This window comes from Plecotus auritus (assembly GCF_963455305.1).
Source record: "Plecotus auritus genome assembly, chromosome: 8".
NCBI lineage: Eukaryota > Metazoa > Chordata > Mammalia > Chiroptera > Vespertilionidae > Plecotus > Plecotus auritus.
The window spans coordinates 24,332,275-24,351,041 of record NC_137782.1 but is presented as its reverse complement, the minus strand read 5'-3'; the positions used below and the strand labels follow the sequence as shown (position 1 = coordinate 24,351,041).

At 43.3% G+C, this 18,767-nt stretch overlaps 1 protein-coding gene across 19 annotated transcripts in view; it reads left to right on the top strand.

Moving 5' to 3' along the window:
- Nucleotides 1–18,767, top strand: part of PTPRT (protein tyrosine phosphatase receptor type T) — a gene marked incomplete at its 3' end in the record, with an annotated part of 976,718 nt that overhangs the window by 631,480 nt on the left and 326,471 nt on the right. For all 19 annotated transcript variants that reach the window (XM_080686646.1, XM_080686642.1, XM_080686645.1 and 16 more), the window contains exon 9: nucleotides 5,639–5,748. In XM_080686646.1, the coding sequence (XP_080542772.1) occupies nucleotides 5,639–5,748 (110 nt within the window). The remainder of the gene's footprint in view (nucleotides 1–5,638; nucleotides 5,749–18,767) is intronic.

Here is an 18,767-nt window from a genome sequence, read left to right as displayed (position 1 = left end):
GGCACTTCTTGCTTGCCCTATGTGGAGACCAAGTTTGCTTCCACAGCCTTCAGGAAGAGAGCCAGGGTTTCATAGTTAGCATGTGGGTGGGGTACCAACAGCATGTGCAACTAAGTCTGTCTCCCCACCCCAGTTTTTTTTAGGTATAGTTGATATATAAAATTGCATATATTCAATATGTACAACATGATGATTTAACATACATATACACTGTGAAATAATTACCACAATCTAATTACAAAGTCTATCTTTCTCTTCCTTTCTCTCATATAATAAAAGAAAAAATTTGAATAGTTTATCTTTATCTAAAGGTAACATAATGAGAAAGGGAAGACACAAACCAAGAGAAGGTTTTTATAGCACATACTAGAGGCCCAGTGCATGAAATTTGTGCACTGGGGTGGGTGTCCCTCAGCCCAGCCTGCACCCTCTCTAATCTGGGACCCCTCGGGGGATGTCAGACTGCCAGTTTAGGCCTGATCCCATCCCTCTCACAATCTGGGACTGCTGGTTACCAACCGTTCGCCTGCCTGCCAGCCTGATCAACCCCTAACCACTCTCCTGCCAGCCTGATCGATGCCTAACTGCTCCCCTGTTGGCCTGATTTTCCCCAACTGCCCTCCCCTGCTGGCCTCAGTAATCCCCAACTGCCCTCCCCTGCCGGCCCAGTTGCCCACAACTGCCCTCCCCTGCTGGCCTCAGTAATCCCCAACTGCCCTCCCCTGCCGGCCCAGTTGCCCACAACTGCCCTCCCCTGCCGGCCTGGTCGCCCCCAACAGCCCTCCCCTGCCAGCCTGGTTGCCCCTAACTGCCCTCCCCTGTTGGCCTGGTCCCCCCCAACTGCCCTCCCCTGCAGGCCTGGTTGCCCCAAACTGCCCTCCCCTGCTGGTCTGGTCACTCCTAACTGCCCTCCCCTTCTGGCCTGATTGCCCACAACTACCTTCCCCTGCTGGTCATCTTGTGGCAGCTATCTTTGACCACTTGGGGGTGGCCATCTTGTGCAAGGGTGTGAGGGTCAATTTGCATATTACCTCTTTATTATATAGGATAGCCAATGAAAGGATCAGTCAAACATATGCAAAGCACATCAAACTGTAAGAAAGAGACTATAAAGATTAGTAGACAGAAACTCATTTAAATTGGAGTTAGGAGGGTCTGTGGGGGGAGCTCTCATGCTACATCAATGGTGGATCCCTACAGGAAGAATTATTTATAATGGCTCTCCCAACTTCCTCTACTCTATGAGTTTCCTCTCCTTTGTTTCTCAGGACTTGCATGTGGTTCACCATTAGACCATACGTCCTGAATATCAATTCTTCATTGTTTCCAAGTAAATCCATTTTCCTGGAGAAATATCTGGCCCCTGTCTGTTTGTTTAGGGTCAACAGATTCCAGATGGATTGCAGTGTTAGATTAACAACGAAAAAGATAGAAATAAATCATAAAATAAATAGGAGAAGATACAGATGACTATTGATCTGATCTGGGGTGAGAAAGAGAATTTGCTTTAAACTGGAATGAAGGAGTGGGTGGAGACCAAGAGGCCTTCCTTTGATACAGCCTTGATGTTCACAGTCACACACTCTATGAGATAGACCCTTCTTCTTCGTCGTCATCTTCTTTTTTTAAATCCTTGCCCAAAGATATTTTTCCGTTGATTTTTAAAGAAGGTGGAAGAGAGAGGGAAAGACAGAGAAATATCGATGTGATAGAAACACATCAATTGGTTGTCTCCTGCACACACCTAGACCAGCAGGCTGATGCTCTATCCACTGAGCCAAACGGGCCAGTGCTAGACTCTTCTTAATGAGTAGACTCTGCATCTGTCCGTTCATCTCACTTTCCACCCTTCAAGCGTCTCCAAATTCTTCAAGGATCTCCTCTTTTCACTATACTTTTGGTTGATGGTTTCACCCACTCTTTTCAAGAAGATAGGGCCATTAGCACACCTCAATTCCCCCTTCTCTAAGCAGCTGCATAATCTCTTCCTCTTCTCTTACCTCACTGAGGGAAGGGTGCTTTCTTTCCACCCACCCTGATTCTGTCTTTTCAGGATCCACCAATGTCAATTATTTCCTCTCTCTTTCCCACCCTTCCACCTCTTACTTCCATTCTGGATTTTTTCTGGTTGCCCTTAATTATGCCATGACCTCTCCTGTGTTTGGAAGGGGCCACTACCTTGGCTCCATATCTCATCCCTGCCACTTCTTGTATTCTCCTCCCAGTCACATCCAAAATAGTTTACTTGTCTCAGCACAATCCCTCACCTTCCACTCTCTTCTCCACCCATTGCAGGACGGCTTGGAACACCAGCGTTCATCCTAAATTACTCTTTCTTAGGTCATGAACAATCTTGTAGACACTAAATCCACTTGGAAAATATGAGGTTGAATCCTACTTGAATACTTGGCCACACGTGTCACTCTTTTTTTGTTTGTTAATTCTCACTCGATATTTTTTCCACTGATTTTTAGAAAGAGTGGAAAGTGAGAGACAGAGAGAGAGAGAGAAACAGGTGGCCTCCCTGCATGGGGATGGAGCCTGCAATCTAGGTACATGTCCCTGACCGGAATTGAACCCAGGACCCTTCAGTCTGCTGCCTGACAACCTGCCCATTGAGCCAAACTGGCTAGGGCTACACCTGTCACTCTTAACCAGCCCTTCTGGGTCCTCCCTTAACTGCTGTGATGACAGCTCACCTTCCTGGTTTTCCCTTGCCTCTCTGAAGACAGCCTCTGTTTTTCAGTGTCTTTGTTTTCCTCCTATTTGTTAATATTGGAGTTCCTCTGGGCTTAGTCCTAGACCTACTTTTTTTTTGTTGCCCTCTGCATTCTTATTACAATATCTATTCCCTGTCCATGGTTTTAATTTCTAAACATTGGTCCCAGTCTCATATATCCAACACCACAACTCAAAATTGCCGCAAGGACACATACACACCTCCAATGCAGTATGGCCAAAGCTTCCTTTCCCAAACTAACTCTCCTCTAAGCTTCTTCTCTATGAACAACACTCTGATTCACTCCAGTTGTATAAAGCAGAAGAGCTGGGTCTTCCTTAACACCTCTCTCCATCTCTTCACCCTTATCCATCACCACCAATTCACATTAGTTCAGCACCCCCAAATCTCTTACACGTCTTCTGCATACCATCACCCTGGCCCAAGCTACCATACCCTCCTCCCAGATGGTTTTTCTCCTCCTGCTCTTGCCCTCCCAAAGATATCCACCCCACTCAGTACCCACCCTCCCCACCTTTGCCCTCATAACTTCTACTTACCCATTGACTTGAATTTATTTTCACATATTATCCTGATTTGCCAGACTGGTTTTTCTCTGCTTGTTATAATTCTCCCGACACCTGCACTTTACCTCCAAGTCCTGATAACAACTTTAAGAATTTAATTGTGAGTGTAATTATTTATTTAATGTCTGTCTCTCTTTCCAGAACACAGGCTTTAGCAAGGATTTGACTCTATCTTTCTTAGCCATTGGTGTATCCCTGGTGGACCACCGCCATCCCCTTGGTCATATTAAATAGTCAATAAATATTTGTGGAAAGGATGAATGGTTAAGGAAAAGCAATAAGAGATCTGACTACTCCAAAGCTTCTACATACCTAAAAGATTTAAAAAGCAAATGAGAAACTGACAAAAATATTTGTAACTTATGCAAAACAGCTTATGTTCTTAAAAACAGATTATAATTACCAGCTCATAAAACAATGATGAACAAAAATGAAGAGCCATGCAGGAAAATGAGCACAGGGTACAGAGAGGATGTTCATGAGAGAATCAATGCAAATGGCCAATTAAACTGAAAAACAAATCCACTCTCTCCAGTATTCTAAAAAAAGATACACACACAGACACTTATTTTTTTAAATAGTGGTGGCAGAGGTTGAAAATTGGCATATTTTTCTGTTGGGGATCCCAGAATTGTACCAACTTTCTGGAAGGTAATATGGTAATATGTATCAAAAGCCTTTAAAATAAAACAGTTCATCTACGTTGGCTCAATAAATTGATTTCCAAAAATGTATCTTAGGGGCATCAGCAGAGTTTCATGCGAATACTTACTTATAAGAATGTTCGTCACAGTGTTACTTGTAATCATAAAGAATTTAAGCCAAACGTAATGCCCAGTAGTAAAGGATTGGTGACTGGAATGGGGCCTGTCCTTCTCTAGGCAGCCATTGAAACACGTGGCCCCAAAGAACATGTAAAGGTTTTTCTAAGTGTGGTTTGTTTACCTGTAAAAGAAGATCACAACACAAAATGCACAGGAGGAGTTTGATTTTTAAAAATAAATAGGTATATGCATAAGGCATAAAAATGCCTCCAGTTCTGGGGAATAGGAGTGATTTTGTTCTTTTCTTCTTTAAATCTTTTTGTATATTCTTAATAGTCAACAAATCCTGAGTATCGGGTCCATAATGAGAAAAACTAAATATATTTTAATTTAACAATAGGGAACTGATTGCAACATATGGCCAAGGCTCTATCTAGAGAGGCGAGCGTGGTGATTAAGAGTATATGCTTTGAAACTCACAGACAGGTGTTCAGCTCCTTCTTTATAATTTAAGAACCATATGACCTTGAGCAAGTTACGTAATTCTCTCAGCTTCAGTTCTCTTCTCGGTGCAGAAGAGATAATACATACTGGGCAGAGCTGGTGTGGGGCTTCAATGAAATAATGTCTGTAAAATTCTGATCAAAGCGCAAGTGCTTCATAAAAGGACCTGCTTTTATAAGGCCAACATATAAATAGATCCCATAATGCTTTACATGAATTCACGATTCTCTTGGGGTTTATAAAGAAGTTCGGGGAATTATTTATTTTGTGTTTCAGCATCTTCCAGGCTGTCACACGATGGTGGAGTCCATCAGGAGGATGCTGGCTGGGAGACAGACCTGGGTACCAAGCATCCTAGGAAAGGTTTTGCTCATTAGGGCAAAATGCTGGCATAGGTCATTTATTTCCCTATTTACCCAACCAGCAAATGGTTATTAAGCATCTACCGTGTTCCAGACATTGGAGGCTCAGCAGCGAGACGACCTAGCTGCCTCCGTGGAGCATGGCAAGTTCCTTCTAATTGGATTGAGACTTCAGGGCACATAGTTCCTGATGGATTCAACCGAGGAAGCACTTCCTGTAGCTGGAGAAAATTGGGCAGGGTTTGGCAAGTGAAGCTCACTTTGCATTCTGCAAATACCAGTCCTAAGGCAAGAGTCTAGCCCCAGAATCCCACATGCTGGCAGGACTGGGGAACCTACAGATGTCCTCCAACCCTGGTCCAAGACCAGACTTGCTCGGTCTGCAGGTGAAAAGCCATCGGGCTTCCAGGAGAGGGGTGAACAAACTGTGGCCTGTGGGTCCACTCCAGCCCATTGCCTGTTTTTAGAAATAAAAGTTTTATTGAAATGAAGACATGCCCATTTATCGATTGTCTAAGGCTGTTTCTGTGCTACAAACGAAAAGTTGAGTAGTTGCAACGGAGACCATATGGCTCACAAAGCCTAAAATAAGTATTATCTGACTCTTTAGAGGAAAACTTGGCCAACTCCTGTTCCAGGTCAGTGGGGCTGGGGACATGAGACGGAAGGTGACATCAAATTCCTTACTTTTCCTTTCTGCAGTTCCAGGTGCGGTTCCTCTAGAGTCCATCCAAGGGGGGCCCTTTGAGGAGAAGATCTACATCCAGTGGAAACCTCCCAATGAGACCAATGGGGTCATCACGCTGTACGAGGTAAGGCGGCCCCTTTGGCTGTATCTCTTGTCATGGTTCCATTCTGTTGACTTCAGCCTGAGGTCAGCGAACACCTGCTCTGTGCAGAGCTCCACTGGGCATAAAGGTGAGTGAGACACAATCACGGACTCAATGGGAGGAAAACACAGGGCATACTGTTGTGCTGTCGTGATAGCCCCGGTGACAAAGAAAATGGGCATGCTGTGCATTGAAGGGATTCTCGATCTCTTCAGCAAAGGTCTCAGGACTCAGGGAGCTGGGCTGTCCTGGCACAGCCAAGAGGACCCAGGCCTGGCAAGCAGTAGTTACGATTTATCCACAATACTCGCGTGATGCCCAACCTACCCACATCAGTCCCTGGGCTTCCAAAAGAATCCCAATGTCACTCCCTACCCTGGGGTACAGGATTCTCGAGCTTTAACATTGCTCTGGGGACAAGGCATTCTTTATTGTCATCCAAGTGATGCTGACCCAGGATTAGCAGGACCTTCTATCAGAGATGGAGCAGATCCTCCCCAGGCAGGAATGACTCATAAGCCAACACAATGTGGCTTCCTAAATACTTTCAGAATTAGAACAAGCTGTATAGAAGTTCACTGCAAAACAAAAACAAACTAACAAAACTTTGGTAGGGCTGATAGAGCTCATTTCTAGTATTGGACTATGGCCAAGATTGATCTTCCGCCACTTACTTGCTGTGTAACCTTGGGTTTATCCTGTAGCCTTTCATTTATATTTATAAGCATATATAAATATACATTTAGTACTCTGGCATTTAGAAATCTCATTAATAAATGTTAGCTCTTATCATTGCATAAAAATTGAAAATTGAGACTCAGAGTGGTGAAATGAAAAGACCAAGGTCACATGATGGCAAATTCATGGATCCTGAATTCAAGTGCATGTGTCTGCCCCTTAGTCAGTGTGGTCCATGGACCAGTTGCATCAGCAGCGCCTGGGGGCTGGTTAGAAATGCATCATCTGAGCTTCACCAGAGCTCCCAAATCAGAGTTTCTATTCTACCAAGATGCCTGTTTGTGATTCACGTGGGCATTGGAGTTTGAGAAGCACTGCTGTAGACCACAGGAGTCTTAGGAGAGTTTTGACACTTGATAAAAGAGTGTGTCCTCCTGAACAGAGAGATGGGAGCTCCTCCCCCACCCCCACATCCCCATGCTGGGCTCAACCCAATCCTGCTCCCTTGCTTTTAAAGACATTTATAACAGAGTATATGTTTATGAGGCAATTTCCAAATTTAATTAGATGAAACCAATTTGATTTTTAAAATTAGGTTCTTGTTGTAATTGTAGTGAGAAATCCATAAATTAAAAACCACCCTCTCTGGCCTCAAAAAGTATATTTTGTGACAAAGAAAAATAGGATAACACAAATGAAAGAGAAATTCAAGATTGTCTACTCCTTCTTAAGTTCAACCTTGAACCCAACAAAGACAAAAGCCAAAAACAGGGGAGGGGTGTAGGTGGGTTGTAACAGTCTAATACTGTAAATATTGTTAAGCAGTGCAGGCCCAAGCACTGTGTATTGTGTTAAGATTACATTTTCTTCTCTGTGACTCCAACTTTCCACCTCCGGGTCTGTCCTTGGACAGTTTTGCCCCCCAAAAATGAGTGGCTTTGATTCTGTCTCATTCTGTCTCTGGGCTTTAGTCTTCTGTTTGTAATATGAAAGTGTCAGACCGTTACAGTCTCCAACTGGGCAAGGATCAAGAGAAAAATAAATTGATGTCAAACCTACAAAATCAAAGGTTTAAAACTCATTTTGGAGTCGCTCTACTGTTGAAACCTTGCCTGTGGCCAGTCTTTGAAAGCAAAGAGGTGATGACACTTGAAGAAAAATAGCTAGTGCAAAGGCCCTGCGGTAGAAATGGTTTTGACATGTTTGACAAATAGGAGGTCGGAGTAACTGAAGCTTTGTGAGCATGAAGGACAGTGATAAGACCATGGGTGGGCAGCGGCAGAGTTGTGCTTTATCCAGAGAGGAATAAAGAGCCCTAGGAATCAGATTTATATTCTTAAACAATTACCTGGCCGTTGTGTGGCTAACTGGCTGTGGGTGCATCAGCATCTTGGGGACATCTGAAGAATGTGCCAGGAGGCGAGAACATTTCCATCATCTATGAAATTGCAAAGAGAGCTCGGCTTTTTCTTGGAAGACCTTGTGCCCAGGTAGAGATGTGGAAACTTTGTCACATCTGCCTCTTTCCTGCTGTAACTCGGGTTAGGAATCAGACCATGGCCTCTGATCTCCAGGGACCTATACTTTAGTGGGAGACTCAGAATCTTCTTCTTCTTCTTCTTCCTCCTCCTCCTCCTCCTCCTCCTCCTTTTCCTCCTCCTCTTCTTCTTCTTAATATATTTTTATTGATTTCAGAGAGGAAGGGAGAGGGAGAGATGGAAACATCAATGATGAGAAAGAATCATCGATCAGCTGCCTCCTGCACGTCCCCCACCGGGGGGATCGAGCCCACAACCTGGGCATGTACCCTTGACTGGAATTGAACCCGGGACCCTTCAGTCCACAGGCTGACGCTCTATCCACTGAGCAAAAGCAGCTAGGGCAGAATGCTCTTCTTGATCACAGAGTGGCAGGCGGTGCAGGGTTAGGTCACATCAAAGGCCTCGTGTCCACAGATCTGCATCAGACATGCAGAATCTCAGGCCCCAGCTCAGGCCCCCTGAACCAGAGTCTGTGTTTTAACAAGATCTTCTGGTGATTCATGTGCACATTGAAGTGTGAGAAGCACTGGTCCAAGTGACATGCTAAAACTTCATCGTCTGGATCTGGAAAGTTCCGCTTGCTGAAAGCAGTGTAGTCCTTGGATGAATAATGTGGCCATTGAACGATCTGAGTGATGTCCCTGCTCACATGGGGTCCAAAGAGCTGAGTATTTTCACCAGGAATGGGAATCAGGCCATTCCCACAGACCCTGCCAGAGCTCTGCTTCGGTTTGAGTGGATATCAGTGTTGTCCAGCTGGGGCAAGTGTGTAAAGAGGGTGGGTGTGGCCTTTCCCGTCCTGACTGCTCTTGTGAACAACACAGCTCACCAAAAATAGGCCTTCAACCCTGCAGACAGGCACTTACAGCCCGGATGAAGACATGAGGGACATAGCCCAAACAGTTGTTTAACAACTCCTCAATAAAATCGCTCACAGACAAGCTGTTCAGAGTTCACGAAAAACAGTAATCAATATGTGTCTGAATTCAATTAATTGTTCTCATCTCTATCCAAAAATAAAAATCACGCAGTGTGAGGGAATTGGGCCAGAAGATGTTACACCAGCAACGGGGTTAACGAAGTGTGAAAATATTTAAAATTCAGACATGTGAAGCGTCCCTCTAAGCTTCTCTGTTTAGCAGTCAAAATCACCAAGTTTCTAATTACAGTGTATAAATCTGAGAAGCTTAAAGGGAATGAGAGGGCCCTAATGAGTCAGGAATGGGTGTCTTGATTATGCTAGAGTTGATTGACATTTATCTTGCGAGCTATTCTAGGCGCCTGGCGTTCAGAGTTGAATAAAACACACACGCTGCCTCAATAAAATAAGGCGACATTCCTGTGTGGGAGTGCCTTTAAAAGGTACGATGGGGTCGGAGGGTTGTCAATATTTTTGCAGCATGCAGATGGTGTGCGAGTGTATTGGGAGTGCATCGCAGGAGGGCTGGGCGCGTGTTCTGAGACAGAGGAATTCTACCCGGGAGTGGAGCAGTCACACACTGACGGAGAGAGGGGCCAGTGGCACGCAGGAGCTCAGGAGCAAGCTCTCAAGGCGAGAGGCCTGTAGGGTGTGCTGGCCCAGGTTGGATGTTCAGACACACCTTCCTCCTGTCCTTGGACTCAGCCACTATGGCCACTCAGAGCTCACTGACCCCAGACACGCTCATGGCTCCGGTCCACAGAGCAGCAGTGGGGATGAGGGGTTGGGGGAAGTGGTCCTGATGGGCAGGAGGTAGTGCAGGCAGGAAATGACTAATACAGCCCAAAGGAAGAATTTGCATAAATCAGACTGGATCTACATTAATTAGGATACACAATTTGCATAATGCAGGCTGCTATTGGGTATAACTTGAGCCAGGCTGGTAACTAGGATAAAAGCTCTTGTTTCTTTTGAATTGTTTAAGCCAGAAATGTGGGAATTCTCTATTTCCCTCACCACCTGCCACAACATCGAATGTTCTAGAAAGTTCGATTTCCTTCTTCTGCCAAAGTAGACGCGAGTTAGGTCACAGGGAAACATCTGAGCACTCATCTGTTACCTGGAGCATTTCAGGACCTCGCTGCCCACCCCCCACTGATGCTTCCCCTAGTCCACTTCTCCCCCTTCAGCCAGACCCAGCACCCTAAATGTTAATCTAATCCGGTCACTTCCCCCACTGATGCTTCCCCTAGTCCACTTCTCCCCCTTCAGCCAAACCCAGCACCCTAAATGTTAATCTAATCCGGTCACTTCCCTGCTTTGGCTTCATCTTAACTCTAGGGCTCTGAGGGACCTGGCCCCTGCCAGCCTCACTAACGTCCTCTCTTGCCCTCCCCCACATTGCTGTCTGCAGCCTCCTAGCATTTTCTCAAGCTCACCCAGTTCTTAGCAGCTCGTAGGACTTTGTGGACATCAGTCCTTCTGCCTACAAGAGTTTTTACTTAATACTTCCCATTCAATGCCTCTCCTTTCTGTTCTGCACCTCCAGGAGGCTTTCCCTGCCCACTCTCCGTTACCCGGCATTCCGTACCGTCTTCACACTCTGCACTGGTTTTGTTGGTGTGCTTCAATATCATCCGGCCTCTTCCCGTTCTTTTAGCCCGTCACGGGCCATGTGACGATTAGTCCGTGTGTTGACTTAGTGGTGCCACAGTGCCCCGATATGAGGTTAAACATTATTCTGAATGTTTCTGTGATGGTGTTTTGGGATGAGATGACATTGAAGTGGACTTTAAGTAAAGCGGATCAACCTCCTTAATATGGGTGGGCCTCATTCAATCAGTTGAAGGTCAGACTAGAATACAAGACTGAGCTCCCCTGAGCAAGAGGGAATTCTACCTGCAGATGGGCTTCAGATGTAAACTGTGATGTTAGCTCTTCCCCGTTTCCCCAGCCTGAAAGCCTTTGGTCTTGAACTTAATACTGGCCATATTTGTCTTTGCTTTTTAGTAGTGTATCTTGGGGATGTAAGAGAGGAGCTTTCACATGTGCTCAGTAAATATTCCTTGGCTGACTATGTGGATTCATGCTTCAGTTTAACAAGGAGTAATGGTGAAAGTTGTGTTCTAACCAATTTAGTGGTTCTAAAGCCTGGCTGAAGATTCAATCATACCTTGGGAGCCCCCAAAATGTAGATTAAATATATAGGTACGTAGATACATAAATGGATGATGGATGCATGCCTGGGCCTCATTGCAGTCCAAATGAGTCTGAATCCCTGGGGGTGGAGGGGTTCTATCCATGTGGGGTTTTTATTAGCTCCTTGGGTAATTCTAACATACATCCAGAGTTGGGAGGAAGTAAAATGAGTTCACTTAATCTCTTTTGCTACATTATCCTAGCCAGATACCCCCTAATTAAACAGTCGACCCTGTCTCCATTCTCACTCTGCCAGAGTCCAACTCTGTCAGGTATTACACTACAGGCAACTCACTCAAGCACAGGTGGGTGCTAGGTGCTGATTTTTTAAGCTTCAATTTCAAGAGGCGTTGGCTATTTCTCCTCAAGGTTGCTAACCAAATAATTTGTGGAGTAAATGAAGACACACAGGGCTGTATCATTCTGTCAGTTTCCCTTTGCATTTTGCTAATGGCGTCTTGCAACGCTGATGCTGAGCCCACCACAGACCTTACCTTATAGATCTGTTCCTTTCTCCTGTATCGTAGAAATCAGTTCTGTTGTTTATTTGTGAGATTAAAAAAGACATATGCACGCACAAAATGTAATAGATTTTTCCCAGAGGCCTCCCGTAAATCTTAGGAGTCAGGGCCCTGGGATGTCTAGGAGCCGTTTTTCCTAATCCTCAGCCCATCACTCAATCTCCATAGGGTGTTTCTCTTCCAGAGACCTGAAAAATGCAGGCACCCCCCGAGTAGATGCCAGACTCGGGTCCACTGGGCTGACAGACAGGTTGACAGGTGTTTCAATAGGAACGGCCTGAGGTTGAAAAGAATGATTTCTGGCACTGGGCGTCTGTAAGGATGGGGAGTTGTGTGCTGAAGTAAGTTGCATTTATGTAAGTGAGACCATTACAGCTGTCTGTCATCTACTGGAGGAATATCAAGAACGCCTATATGTTTGCTTCTGGGTGGTTTTTTTTTCCTTTTGCTATTACAACATGTTTGCGATGGAGCCAGGTAACTTGACAGTAGGAATCAACAGATGCATAATGCTCGTTACCCGAAGAACAGCAAATCACGTTCTCCTGGCAAGGAGACATTCCTTGCACGAAGCATTAATCATTCAGTTCCACTACCGGAGAACAGCAGAGGTTGCTGCATGGAAAGTACTCCTGCAGGGTGCGCATGTGGATAAGTAGGTTTGTCTTGCTGTGTGTGGTGCATAAACATGCATGTTTGTGAGTTTATGTAGTTGTACACTGCCGCGTATATGCACATGTGGATTTATGGGTCTGAGGCATGCACAGGCGAATCCTTCACGATTGGGCTGTACCCACATTCACAACTGAGTCTTCAGAATTGCTCTATTTCTTTGGAGAGTTAACAATAGGGGGTATCATAGACTCCGTACTATGTCTGTTTCTCCTAGACTGGAGGAACCAGGGCACCTCACATCCATGACGTAGATTCAAATGTCACAGGAGAAACTCCCTGTTACTTCAATAGGCTCCCAGCTGTTTCTCATGAACTTCTATCATAATTATTTGTTAGAACTTTTGCTAAAGGGAAAATTTGCATTAAAAAACATCTGCAGGTTTCCCTGGCCAGTATTGCGCAGTGGTTAGAGTGTCACCCCATACGCTGAAGGATTTAGGTTCGATTCCTGGTCAAGGGCACGTACCTGGGTTGCAGGTTCAATCCTTGGCCCAGTCGGGATACAGGCGGGACACAACCAAGCAATGTCTCTCTCCCATTGATGTTGCTTTCTCCCCTCCTCCCTCCCTTCCTCCCACTCTAAAAAAAATAAATATGAAATATCCTCAGGTGAGGATTAACAAAAATAACAATTATAATAATAATGATAATAATAATAATAATCTGCAGGCTAAACTTACTCCTGAGCATGTACCATTTTCCTAGGAGAGTGGAGGGAAGGAAGTGAAAAGGTAGCTCTGCATCTGGCACAGCCTGGGTTCTCCTCACATTCCTTGCATGGGAGGGGAACTATGTTTGGGGCACGATGCACCCAGCAGGCTTTGCAGAGAAACAGCCCATACATCTGAGCGGAACCCTCTCCTTGGCTGTGTGGTCCTTTCAGTAAGCTCTGCCCCGAGGCGGTGTATAAGCTGCCAAGGGTCTCTTTAAACATCATAAGTTGTTCTCCTTTCATCTCAGATGTTTTGCCTGAGTAACAAACTCCTGTTGGAATTCCTCCAGGACTGGGCAAGGCAGCATAGGTCTGCCGCTTTTGGCCGGCCGGCCCTTCTATTTGTATTTTGGTCAAAACAGCTTTGTGTTTGGGACCTAAATGAAGGGTCATTGCGAGTGTTCATCCACCATGGGGCTTTGGGAGCCTTTACTGGGATGTCCCTGGAGACTGGAATTCAAATTTATGATTCAGAGATTATGCTTTCATCAGACTCAGGAGATGGCAGATGGCGTTCCCTCCTCACCCGCTGAGTCAGTGGTCCTTTATTTGACTACCTAAAATTTACCCAAGTGCAGGGTGTTGGCCTACATAATTATGGACTCAATGCATGCATATATACCTATATGCATATGCATGCACATACATACAGACGTAAATACATACATACATACATACCAGGTCTCCTTCAGAGCCCTTCAAAATATATGTCATAAAAATCATCATTGCTTTCCAGGTCCCCCTTTTATTTCATGCATATTTTTAATGCACATGTGTCATTACAAATCAAATCATGAAGTGCGCAAGGAGGAAATTTATTATTGACATTTAGTTTGCCATAGTGAGTCCCTTTCCCTACCTGGGCCTTGTTTTCTACACCTGTGACCTGAAAGAATTGGAGCAGGTAGATTCAAAGGCTCCTTCCTGCACTGACCTACCACTCAGGTGCCCAAAATGGAATTAATCTTACTCCCACTTTCATTAAACACTTTCCTCATTGGTTTGTCTATGGCCTTCTTTTGTATGTACTTAGTTCATTTTTGTAACAACACACCAACTACTTTTATTACCTAACTTATGGAGAGATTGCATTTCACCAGAACTTTTTGCAATATCCTGTATCTGTTTATGAGCTCCTCCCATCCCACCCTGCTGACTCCTCCTGCTATCCTGAATCATGTATGTAATTCCTTTTTATGTCGTTTTACTACCTGTATGCATTCCTTAAGGGCATACTATTTTGTTTTATCAGTCTTTTAACTTTAATAGATGATTTTGAGTTGTATATAATCTTTTGGCACATTTTAATTCCATATTTTGTGCTAACAGTCATTCCTATCCATGAGTGCAGCTGTAGTGCATCCATCTTGACTGCTGTATAGTATTCCATCCTGTGAAGACATTAGAACATATTTATACATTACTCTTTGATAGGCGTTTGGGGTTGCTTCCAGTATGTTGCCTTTATCCACAGTGATGATATAAGCACCTTTGTACATATCTTCTGTTGCATATGTGCAAAATAGTTTCTTGAGTTTATATCAAGAAACTAGGTATATGGTCAATGAATGTTCAACTTTACAAAAAGAAAAAAAAAAAGAGCCAAGCTATTTTCCAAACTATTCTCACCAATTTACACTCATGCCAGCAAAGTATAAGAGCTTTTATGATTCCAAATTCTCTCCAGTATCTGGTATTGGCAGCATTCTTCATTTTGGCCAGGTAAATCAGTATAACATGGCATCACCTTGTTGTCTTGCTCTGTATTAGCTCAGTCATTAGCAAGGCTGAATATATTGTAGTACATTTGTTCCTCATTTACATTTCCTTTTCTGTGGGATGTCCATTCATGTCTTTTGCCCATTTTTCTACGGGATTATTTGTCCTCTTCTCATTGATATTAGTCATTCTTAATGTATTTTGGATACTGTTTTGTCAGTCACATATGTAACTTGCCATTTTTACTTTCTTTAAGACATTATTTGATGACAAAAGCCCTCAGTTTTAATATAGTACATTTTATCAGTCTTTGCTTATATAGTGAGCACATTGTATCCTTAAGAAGCTGTTCCCCAAATCAAGGTAAGAAAGATGATTTCCTAGAGTTCTACTAAAAATTGTACAGTTTTGCTCTCTAAATTTAAGTCCTTCACCTATCTGCTCTTAATTGATGTGAAAGGAGTGAGAATGGGGTACAACATTCATTTTTTTCCTATGTGGATACAATACCTTTCTCGGGTCCTTTTAAGAATAGTCCCTCTTTTTCCTTGATCTGCCAGCCATATCTGACCTGCGCTCAGATTCCTCATATGCATTCATTCGTTTCTGTGCTCCCATCCCACTGGCTACCAGGCATTACAACCACATACAGTCATCACAGTTATAGCTCCCCCTTACTCCTGATCTCTAACAGGGCAGACCCCTCCTCCTCATCCTTCTTCAGAAACATGTTGGCTATTCTTGCCCATGGCTCTTTCATTTTAGAATCCACTTATCACATTTAATACAAACCCCTGTTGTACTTTTGATTAGAATTGCATTGAATGCATAGAACAACATGGGGGGTAACTGACATCTTTACACAATTAAATCTCTCTCTCTTTCTATTTATTTAACTTCTGTTTAATGTTTCCCAAAGTTTTATTACCTAACTTCTAGAGAGATTGCATTTCACATAAAATCCAAACTGCTAACTTAGGTCCAAAAGACCTTGCATTTTGCGTTCTCTTTTTCTCTCTAGTCTCAGTGACCTTCTTTTATATCCTTCCATGTGCCCAGGTCCCTCCTGCCTCAGGCTCCTTGCAAATGGAGTTCTTAGGTAACGGAAAGCTCTTCCCCCTCATCTTCCATAGCCAACTCGTTCTCATACTGCAGGTGCCAACAGGCATGCTACCTCCTCAGAAAGGCCCTCCCCCACAGTCACAAAGAAGACTCAGCCACTCACCACTATTCTCTATCACTGCTTTCATTTCCTGAATAATATGCATCACAATTACTAATTATTATATACAGGGTGGGCAAAAGGAGGCTTATAGATGTGAGTATGTGAAACGTGGAGTTTATTCTTTTATTATTATTCATTTGCTAATTATTGAATTATTTATTAGTATTAATAACGCACTTTTTGCCCACTCTGGTATTTATTTATGAGTGTGTCTCCCTGTGTGGTAGACGCCACATCTATATTACTCACCATTGGAGAACCCAGTGTCTGGAAAACAGGAGCTCAGTTTATTTATTTATTTTTTAAGTTTTATTTTATTGTTTAAAGTATTACATACAGTATTACATATGTCTCCTTTTCCCCACATTGACCTCCCCCCGGCCACCCCCAGCACATGCCCTCACCCCCCTAGTGTCTGTGTCCATTGGTTATGCTTATATGCATGCATACAAGTCATTTGGCTGATCTCTTACCCCCACCCTCCAGCCCTCCCCTGCCTTCCCATTGAAGTTTGACAGTTTGTTCGATGCTTCTTTGTCTCTGTATCTATTTTTGTTCATCAGTTTATAATGTTCATTATATTCCACAAATGAGTGAGATCATGTGATATTTATCTTTCTCTGACTGGCTTATTTCGCTTAGCATAATTCTGTCCAGATCCATCCATGCTGTTGCAAATGGTAAGAATTCCTTCCTTTTACAGCAGCGTAGTATTCTGTTGTGTAGATGTAGCACAGTTTTTTAATCCACTCATCTGCTCATGGGCACTTAGGCTGTTTCCAAATCTTTGCTGTGGTAAATTATGCTGCTATGAACATAGGGGTGCATATATCCTTTCTGATTGATGTTTCTAGTTTCTTGGGATATATTCCTAGAAGTGGGATTACTGGGTCAAATGGGAGTTCCATTTTTAATTTTTTTGAGGAAACTCCATACTGTTTCCCACAGTGGCTGCACCAGTCATTTGTTGATTTGTTGATGATAGCCATTATGACAGGTATGAGATGGTATCACATTGTCATTTTGATTTGCATCTCTCCGATGATTAGTGATTTGAGCAAGCTTTCATATGTCTCTTGGCCTTCTGTGTTGTCAACTTTTGAAAGGTGTCTATTTAAGTTCTTTGCCCATTTTTTGATTGGATTGTTTATCTTCTTTTTGTTAAGGTGTATAAGTTCCCTATAGATTTTGGAGATTAGGCCCTTATCGGATATAACATTGGCAAATATGTTCTCCCTATTTTTTTTTTAATGACTGAAGATTGAGAGGTTCCCTTCAATGGCTGATGTACAATGATAGTCAGGAATAACTCGCGGCTTCAGGTAGCCCACAGATATGACAGATATGACCATATAAAACCGTAAGATATATCCTAAGTCCTTTAATAATCTGTAATAGTCTGCCTGAGATTCCAGTGACCACTGAGCTTACATTTAATTCACAAAACCCAACCACTAATAGGTACACTTGTTTTTCCCAAGTACCTGGCATAAAGCTCGTACTCAATATATATTTGCTTAATGAAAAAAAACTCAATTCCAAACTTGAATCAAAATTAAGGCAACAGCTATAATAGATATTTAAATATCTACTTCCTTATGATTGCTTGATTTTTTAAAAAAATAATTTATCCTGTGTGAATGTTAGTGACATCAAAATAACATTACACATTGCCAGGAAGATGGGGAGTGGGAAGTAACCCCTATCTCATTCCCTCACACTTCAACAGCATCCATGGGTTTATTTTTTGTCTAGTCCTTGTGCATTTATATCTTGTACATGATTTTGGCCATATTGCAAAATTTGAATGTTCACTATGTTAAACATTTTCCCATTTCAATGCGATCTACTTAACTTCTCCATTTCCTGGTCCTCTGCTCCCCAGGCACACAGGCCATGCTTTACTTCCCAATAATTCTGTTTTGGAGTGCGTTGATTGATTGATTTTCCTAGATGTTAAAACAGAATTTTAGGGTATAAGTGTGACCTGGGTCTCTCTAAATAGCTGATTAGCAAAGTTTGAACGTCTGCTCTCCTTTTCCTTCTTAGCAGATTTGTCAATAGCAAGCAGAAGGGTTTTCATGCCTTCCACTGGTCACAGAACTTCGCTCAAAATGCTGTATCTCTGTTTAGTGGGAGTGGATCTAAGGGAGGGGTGCAGAACAGTATGTCCAAATTTGGATGGAAATCTATAAACCCGAAGTTAGAAGTGGTGGTCATATTTTCCTCCTTGTATTAAAGTTTGAGTCTCAGTTTGCTTATTTGCTAACAAATGGAGATCAGTGTGGAGCACGTGTGTGTTCCATGCCTCCCTAATATCAATCCCATGTCAGATCAGTAATCAATCAGGGCACTTCCTTCCACTGACCTCTGACATGGCCTCAGAATCTCTCTCATAGCATGCTTGGTGGTCATTTCCAATCGAATGGAATGGGAATAGCATTCAAGATGAGGTCTACCAATCTTCCCAGCCTGTTTTAAGAACACCGCTATGGGGCAGGTGAAGCTCTATATTCATTCATCACTTTGTGCTACAGAAGCTGTTTTACTGCACTTCCTTGTTTTGTGTTGTTTGTTTTTCTATACTCTGAGCATGTTTCAGTTTTAGATCTTTTTTTACAATAGTTACATTCTTAACAAACTCTGTTGCAATGCCTGCTGGGACCTCAGTGTTATGGACTAATACTATATAATAAAAGCCCAGAGACTGAACGGCAGAACGACCAGAACGACTGGTTGACCAGTCGCTATGGTGCGCACTGATCACCAGGAGGCAGACCCTCAATGCAGGAGCTGCCCCCAGGTGGTCAGT